The sequence below is a fragment of the Cyprinodon tularosa genome, unplaced genomic scaffold (genome assembly GCF_016077235.1).
Source record: "Cyprinodon tularosa strain WSP-4 unplaced genomic scaffold, ASM1607723v1 ctg242, whole genome shotgun sequence".
In the NCBI taxonomy this organism is placed as follows: Eukaryota; Metazoa; Chordata; class Actinopteri; order Cyprinodontiformes; family Cyprinodontidae; genus Cyprinodon; species Cyprinodon tularosa.
Window position 1 is genome coordinate 451384 of NW_024038901.1, and position 8906 is coordinate 460289.

The 8906-nt window shown below is 33.7% G+C and overlaps 1 protein-coding gene across 1 annotated transcript; it reads right to left on the reverse strand.

Moving 5' to 3' along the window:
• Positions 1 to 1264: 1264 nt before the first annotated feature.
• On the reverse strand, positions 1265 to 8613 carry LOC119785182 (melanoregulin-like). The gene is made up of 5 exons (XM_038287649.1): positions 8293 to 8613; positions 7647 to 7902; positions 2650 to 2740; positions 2149 to 2315; positions 1265 to 1757 (listed from the first exon to the last, which is right to left on the reverse strand). Exons 1-5 carry the CDS (start codon positions 8367 to 8369, stop codon positions 1680 to 1682), a joined length of 669 nt encoding a protein of 222 aa, XP_038143577.1. The 5' UTR covers positions 8370 to 8613; the 3' UTR covers positions 1265 to 1679.
• Positions 8614 to 8906: the final 293 nt, after the last annotated feature.

Sequence of the window (8906 nt, forward strand, 5' to 3'; positions counted from 1 at the left end):
GGGGGAAAACTAGCTGCTAAAGACCAGAGAAAAAATAGAACGCACTAAAATGCAGACAACTATTCATCAAAATCTCTAAAAATAGGCTTTTCAAAATCAGGTATTTAAAGGCAATTGAATAGGAATGAAAGGTGTTAATATAACTAATAACTCATGATTTAATTATTATGCATTACAATATATTGCAATGGCCTCTTTTACATCATAAAATCATGAATCAGTCAGTCATCAATTTTATCACATACATAATATTTAGGTCCAACAAACATACACTGATTAACTCCTTTAGTTGCAGCACTGTAGAAGAGTGTTTTTGTGCACTGGAGGGTATGGAGAATGAGACTTAAGTCTGAAGAATGATGTAAGCATTACACACAGACATGCACACACACACACTCATATGTATAATGAGAAAAAGGTGTATCCAGTTCAACGTCTCTCAGTGCTTCCATCCTGTTCTGCTCCCTTCCCCCAGCCCCAGTGTTTCCCCTCACTTAGTTCCACATCTGTTTCCCAAACTGGGGAAGGGGCCTTGAAGAGAACAATATCTGGCACAGAACAGACCTAACTTTCTCTTTCTGTGTGCAAGCATGAATGTGTGCAACACACATGGTACATTAGAGTGAAGAATCACTTAAAGCTGGTGATGGTGCAGTTAATCTATTACTACTGCAATACCGCTAAAATCCTGTTGCTTTTTATCAAGATTAAAATGTATTAGTTTAGGGTGGGCTCTGATTGGGCTTATCAGTCTAACCTTCCTTTTATTTTATTAATAATCAACTCTTTTTGATAGTAAATGTTTATTCTCTTTAATTATTTGCATTTTGTTTATGCCACTGCAATGCACTTTTCTTTTTTAATGTACAGCACTTTGAATTGTTTTACTAATGTGCTCCTTATTATAAGCAGTTATATAAGGAAGCTTGCTAATGTGTGACAATGAGACATTTTCATCCATCCTGCATCAGCCTTTTAGAAAGGGAAACGTTATTTCCTAGCTAGATTAAAAGTTGCATGTATTTTTTTCTTTGTATGGTATTATTTACTCATTTGAAGTTGAAATAGGGCTGGTATTTCTGGTCAGAAACTAAAGCCTTTCAACTCAAGCCCATTGAAATCTAAACATATGCTGCCCCCTACTGGCAAAAAGCAATTACAAACTAAAGGAAAGGGCAAGAAATGGCTCAAATTACTGAAATAGTTTGATTACAAATGGAGAAAAAAAATAACATTTAAAAAGTTCTCATGACATGAGACCTTGTATCTTGTTGGTTTTATGATTTATGTAAAAGTTCAGCACAAGGTAGCTTATAATTGTCAAGTCTAGCTTTCATTCGTAAAACTTTTAAATGCAAAGCTGCTGCGGTAAGGATATTTCTCAGTCAAAGCAGTTCAAAACAAATTTGGTGCAAACAAGGGTAGTTCTATATTTACAAAAAAAACATCAACTTAAATGAATGAAAAAAAAAAAAAATAACAAAGGTCTAAAACAACTTGGGAAGGATTGACTAGTCTGCATTCAAAGATAAACATATTTGACACTTCTGAATCAACACATAATAAGATGTTAGTATTCCAAAGTGTTTGCACATCACTGTATGTATCTTTTAACAGTTCAGCCATGTTTGATGTGCTATTTCAACTTTCCCCCTTGTTTCCTGACTGTTTTTTTCCTCTCAGCCTTCCTTTTTGGGATATTTCTCTTTGGCCAGTTTGATAAAGTCCTCAGCGCTGTCCAGTGACACCAGACGGTCCTAAAGGAAACACAGTGAGCAAGACAAAAAAAAGAGCTGTCAGTAAATAACCACTTTGACATTTTCTTTGACATATCTCTAACTTTTCTAGAACAATTCTGCAAATAGACCAGGAAATAAATAGGATCTGATCTGTACAGGATCACTGAAACAACTGGGTGTAGAACACCAGAAAAAAACCTCACACTAATGGAACTGCTATTTCTTTTAGTCACAAAACAGTAATCATATAAGACTCATTATATGTGATCAGAAGGATCAAAGCTCACTGAAAACAAGACAATTGTTCAGTTTTCCAGTAACAGTCGGTCTCAAAAGCTGAAAATGTGACTCTGAGCCATATAGATAAAAGAGGAAATAAAATTTCAAAAGGTTTTTGTGAAGTGAATACCATGATATAAAGGTATCTGCTGTTATGTTCTGTTCCAAGAGGAAACAGAGAGGTGTGGTCCAGGAGTTGTTTAAAAAGGTCAGCAGCTTTTCCAAGATGTTCTTGATTTGGATTGAAATGGCGCTGTCTGTTTACGCATAGCAGGGAATCCACCTCACACTGATAACCTGCAGAGACAGTGGGAGAGAAACAGAGGAAATTTACCAGGCTACTGACAGAACAGCAAATGGATAAAAGTCCAAGGCAATTTTTGATAAGAAAGGGACATGAGTGTGTTTCCAAGCAAGACAATAGTCCCAAAGACACAGACAAACGAAGATGGCAAATACATCTGCTTTCCAAGGATCTTCCAGTTAAAGATGTATCTTTTAAGTTTCACCAGAGTAGATGTAATGAGTGTGATTACCCAAAAGGCCTCTAAACAAAGTATTTAATACTTCTCTGTAAGAGCGCTAAAGATTTGCCCCCAGCTCCATTCTGGTTTAGTAGTCAGTGTCTCACCCAGCTGCAGGAGGATCTTCTTCCACCGGGATCTGACCTCTCGCCTGGCATAACGCAGCGTGTGGATGTCATAATTCAGCTTCTCCCATTCCTGGAGAGAAACAAAAAGTCTATATTTATATATATCTTAAAAGTAAATTAAGGATGAAGCTCTTCAGCACATAAACATTAAGGTTTAAGTGATAGAAGAAAACTGCAGTGAGTGGCTTCAGTTACAGTCTTTTTTAGCTTGTTTCTGTATCTCTCTAAAACACTGGGCTGCATCACTTGGATCCATGAATAGAGTTCAATGAATCTACTATTGGCACTTTGTTTTATTTCAGGTAAAGGAGTTACAATAATAATTTCACTTATCCCTGATCATATACTTTCATGTAAGACGTTCCAAAGAGGGGATGTCTTTTACAGTTGCTGACTTTTATTTAGTCTGGTAGCCTGATGGTTAAAATGTCTCACAACATTTCAAGGATGCTTTGGTTAATCTTTTTTAGACCAAACTGCATCAAGGAATTGTTTTACCTACACAATGTGCTCAGTGTGGCTTCAGCCTGATGAACACATACATCACATGTTGAACACAGTCACACAGATAGACTGAACAATGTGAGCTCCAAGGGGAAGGTTTGGTAAACTGGAGCGTCAGCCTTTAGGAAAAGACTCGTTCAGCTGTACCTGTTAGTTTCATCTAAAAGATGATAACGAGAAGCTAAGCAATTGTGCTTTGAGGGATCTTCAGAAATCAGAAATCTAAAATGCAGAATACAATAATTTAGCTTAATAATGAATAAAAGAAGATTTACAAAGATCTTTAAACAACTCTTTGCTGTTGGAACATTAAGATAGTAATTATATAAAAAAAAAGATTTTCAAAAACTTTAATGATATAATTTAAATAACTAAACTGAAGTGATAAAAGCTCTCCCCATCATGGATGAATGTTAACATTTTCATTTTAGGGTTGTTAATTTGGTTTAGTTTGTTTTGGCAGCAAATTATGACCATTAATTATCCAGATTTAAGTTGTGTAGCTGAACTTTGGTCTAGATCTTGATAGGAGATAACCTAAACTTTTTTTAAATGAGTCAAACACTTAAAAATATTATATGTAGCCATTTTAAATCTGTTGACTTTTACTGTATAAAGCACATACACTCATTCAATAAATTTGAATATGTGATCTTAAATAAAAACATTTTCTTTCAGAATCGTATGTATTGACTATGACTTCCTATTTTTACATCCTGTGTAGGTTATACTCGTAACGCTTCTTTAACCCAAATAGTTCAGAATATTCAAAAGGTTGGTGGAAACCAATTACCTCAAAGTTCTTAATTAGTAGTGGACGAAGTACTCAGCAGTAGTACTTAAGTAAAAGTACTGATATTCATAGTCAAATCTTACTCAACTACAAGTAAAAGTTACTTTGTCAAACATCTACTCAAGTTAAAATATTGAAGTACTAACTTTTGAAAATACTTATGAATCTAAAAGTATGTGCATTTAAAAGAACTTAAGTATTGAACAATACAATAAAGATTTTTTTTTTTATATCAGTACCTTTGTGTCTAATTTTTTGTCATTTTAAAGAACCTTGTAACATTCAGAAACCACCTGATGCACTGAGGCATAGAACGACCGGCTACCATTTCTAAACCACATGTAAAGAACTTCAGCATAAAAATGCCATAAAGAAATGATGACAGCTACTTTGATTATTATTTCTTATTTAAAAACAAACCATAAAAGAAAACAAGTGTTTTGATTCTCCTTACAATTTCACAATGGAATAGAGGTTTATGGTTGAATTTATTACCACATAGAAAGTGCAACTCAGATTTGAGAACTGATCCTATTGAAGAACTCGGCCACATGGCAAAAACCAACGCCTTAATAAAATACAAATAATATTTGCTCTTATTTTCTTATATTTGGGGAATATCATTAAATCTCTAAAATATTGGTGGCAAAATTCAGTCCGTATGGCTACTATCTGCCGTGATGAAACTGCATGAAATTAAAACAGCAAAAGCAGATTACAAAGATAAGCTGAACTAAAAAGAAAAAGTAACTAGCAGCTTCCTAGAAATGGAGTGGAATAGAACTTAAAATATTGGACTTTGAAATGTAGAGGAGTGAAAGTTACCACCCAAAAAAGGACTCAAGTAAAGGTTCTCAAAAATCAAGTAATCGAGTAAATGTATTTGTTAATTTCAACACTGCTTTTGATGAAGTAAATTTTAATATTTCAGTGTGAGGTACTTACATTTTTTACAGCATGATGTAAAACATGTAAGTACTTCAAACTTTAAGTTACTCAATCAAAAACTTTGAGGTAATCGGTTTGCACCAAAGTTTTGAGTATTTTGAACTATTCAGGGTGTTTAACCAGAATGAAGTCTGTTAAAAACCCATTGAGGTACAGTGCAAATAAAAGAGTTATTACGTCAGTGTCAGTTTGTTATTACATGTATATCAGAAGCTTGAGTTTTGTTTGTTTTTTCTCTCTGTGTTCATGTCTGTATCACTGAGATGAAGACTATTAACACTACATCAGCTGCAGAATTGTCTAAATCTAAATCAAAGATAGATTATCTTTTATCCGTCTGAAATGATACTGGGCTTCTTTATTCTTATAAATGATGTTATTGAAATATAAAAAAACAAAAATAGCAAGACAATGTTACATCTTAGTAAATGAGATAATTCTTATACCAAATCATCATGGAATCTAGGTCAGATGTATTTACTAATGTAAGTCAGCGTGATGAATATTAAAATACTTCTTTGAGAGTCACCTGTGCTGTACCCTGTGGTCTTATTAAATTACTTCATTAGAGTGCAGCAATTAAAACAAGACAGAGGGATAAACATTCTTGCAACAGAACAACTGGGGACTTTCTCGAGGCATCTAGTCTTGAAGAAGCCTTTTATGTTGCTGCACTTGAGGTTGGCTTGTTTCTCTCTGATGGATTTCAGAGAATTACAAAGCCCTGCAAACATATCTTTACCCCTAAAACATTTCTAATGTTTACGTTACAGTCACATACTGTATAAGTACACTGATCTTCAATATAGAGCAACAAATGTCCCAAATATTGGTGTAAAGAATATTTTGTGAAGAAAAATCTGTAAAATGCAATATGTATTTCTATCTGTTTAAACAGATAGCAATAAAAAAAAATGCCAGTGCAACTTTACACCTATCTTAATGATGAAAAAATCCTTGTCTGATATTACAGACCAAAATATTGTTTGTAGAACATTGTTGATTAAAACAGCAGCCAATAAGCCCAAGGAAGAAAGCAACCATAACACCAAGGATAAGAGTGTGGAGAAGTTAAAGTCAGGGTTATGTTTTAAAAATAATGTTCTAACAAATGAACATTTTACAGATCAATGTTTAGTCCTTTCTCTGACAATAGAAAGACAACAACAACAAAACAGGGTCATGTAATATGTGCAAAAGTAATCTAGATTCACTTATCAAACTTAAAAAAAAAACATTACGAATTATTCATAATGTTGGATTCAAAGATCATACTAATGCACTTCCACTTAAAATCTCCCATCATTAAAATCGAACACTTAATCAAATTTAAAACCCTTGCTGTAGCAGACAAAGCAAGCAGTGATCTACTTATCTGCAATTTACAAAAAATGTTAAACATTTGTGTTGAGAAGATGTGGTGTTTGCCTCACACTAAAAAGGCTGGAGCGCAGCCAAGTAGGAGTTAAATTGTGGAATGGGTTAGATATAGATATAAAAAGGAATACCACACTAAGACAATTTAAAACCATGTGTAAATATATTATCTTTACAAAATATGCATGTAACCCAAACATTTAAACATGATCATTTGTAAAATTTTCGATATGTTCTTCTAGATATCTTCTTTCTGTACAACTGCTTTCAAAATGTGACATTCTGTATTCAAGTCACTGTGCTTTGATTTATAATGCCTCCTTATATGTGAAGTGACATGAATATTGTAATTTAGGTGTAGGTTTTTATAAGTTCTTGAACTTCTACCTACTCCTTTTGAGCGCTACTAAAATGTCTTAACATCTCAGTGTAAATCTTGCTTGTATTGTTACTCAAAGAAATTGTAAATAGAAATAAAAACAAAATGTGAATAAACTGTAAGAGAAAGATTCGGAGAACCAGGCAAGAGGATAGAGGTAACTCTGGAGGAACTGCAAATCTCAGGTGGGAGAGTTTGTTTATATGGAAATGATTATGTACCACACATTTTAAAGAAAGGCCTCTATAGCTCTGCATTTTCATATATATTTATCAATGGATCAACATCGAATGTTGATTGGTCATTTGGATCTTTAAAAAGCATTTTTCTTATTTAATAAAGTTTAATCCTAAAATACAATCGTATTCATGGTTCAAGTTCAGTCTTTAGTGAAAAGAAATTGAAAATTTTCTTTTAGTGTCCTACAGTGGGGAAAATAAGTAGTGAAAACGGTTACAAAGCAATAGGAAATGGAAGAACACAAGTTCACACGTCACAAAAAAGACACAAGATTAAACATGAAAAAAACATTTTTAAAAATCTGAATCCAAAGTAGAAACAGGAAAAACAGAATAGCGTTTATATTGAAGAAAAGAAATACATCAGAAAAAAAGAAATCCAGTGCTGTTACCAAAAAGATATACTGTGATTATATGAAATGAAGTGTTCAAACAGCTGTGTGACTGGAAATGCAAATAAATAGTTCATTTTTGCACTGCTTGAAAAAACAAAAATAAACTCTGCAAAAATGAAAAAGTGGCGCAAATATCAGGATGGATGCAAAAAAACAAATAAGCTTGCAAGGAGCAGGCAGAAAATGGATATTCAATATTTACCTAGTGTTTCTAAGAATGTGTTTATCTACACAGGAAACTCTGTTTCTAACAGTCCAAAATAAGAACAAATTTAAAGTTTACTGCTTTTTATATGAATAAGAGTATGTTGTGGTAATGAGCATCACATGCTGTCTGTTACCTCTGTAGCCGTATCAGCTTGGTCTCTCATGTTGATGAAAGCCTTCAGCTCTCTGTCCGATCCACGTCTAATCTGAGCCTCTTCAGCTCCGATGGTTTCAGCCCAACAATCCACCATTGATCTCTGGCTCTGCTGGTTGTACTTTGGGTTTTTTGCCAAACACTGTGGCCCAAAGAGGCTTTCTTCCTCTGTCTCACTGTCACTGGAATCACTGGATAGTTGCTCAGGTGGTCTGGATCTTGAACTGGTCCTCATGCTGTAAAAATGGTGAAAGAATTTGAGAAAATAAGTGATTTTAGAGAATTTTCTAAATCCTCAAAAGGTTCTTTCTATCTAATTTTTGGAATATAGAATAAAATAAAACAGAAAATCCCTTTATTGTCCCTCAAGGGGGAAATTCTGGTGTTTACAGCAGCAACAAGATTATAGAAAAAATGGTCACACAAATGTGGACCTTAGAAAAGTGTATAGGAATAACAAAATATTGAATAGTTAAAAAAATTAACAAATGAAATACTGTATTGTAAAGTGTTTTAACAAAATAAATACTGTGCACCTGGAGAATAAATAACCAATATACAGCTATGGACATTTTATATATAACCTGAACAATGATAAAATGATTATATTTCTAAGTTTCTCTTACCGTAGAATAGCTTTCCTCTCCTCTCTGTTCTGCATCAGATAGTAGTGACAGCAGCAAAGGGTGAAGTTAGCACCCATCTTTTCTCTTCAAAGGTTTTCAGCCAACAAATGACAGATATTAATATCCTTAGGCAGGAGTTATGTTTCCTGTTGCTGATTTCTACCAAAGACTTTGAGAAATCTAAATATTTTCAAATGGCAAAGTCCATATTTTCAATTCAGGCCACATCCTCACTCATTACATTCCTCCTTCTACCCTGGCCTAAAAAAAGGGCCAAACCCGGCCTGAACAGGAGCTGTCTGCCAATTACATTATCCACGTGAATAGGAACAGAGAACAACAACACGCAAACACACCAACCCATTGGATAGTTCAGGAATGAATGGCACCTTTATTCAACAACTCCTGATGACACAGAATGGAGGGAATGAAGTTGCTAGCATTGGTTTTGTATTATTAACACAAAACTTTTATGTTAAAACCATTTTAATCAAAAATAATATTTAAAATATAAATTAGTAAATTAGTTACCATAAACCTATGAAAGAAAAAGCAGTGTTTCAGTAACATTTTCTTCATTTCTTAAGCATACCTTCTAGTATGTTTTAAATTAG

Bases quoted from the DNA above. Each gene is read 5' to 3' on its own strand.
- LOC119785182 (XM_038287649.1), bottom strand. From the start codon at position 8,369: ATGGGTGCTAACTTCACCCTTTGCTGCTGTCACTACTATCTGATGCAG. The intron at 2,741-7,646 runs GTAACAGACAGC...GTTTCTCTCCAG, and splicing joins AAGCTGATACGGCTACAGAG to GAATGGGAGAAGCTGAATTA. The intron at 1,758-2,148 runs GTATTCACTTCA...TGTTTCCTTTAG, and splicing joins GCAGATACCTTTATATCATG to GACCGTCTGGTGTCACTGGA.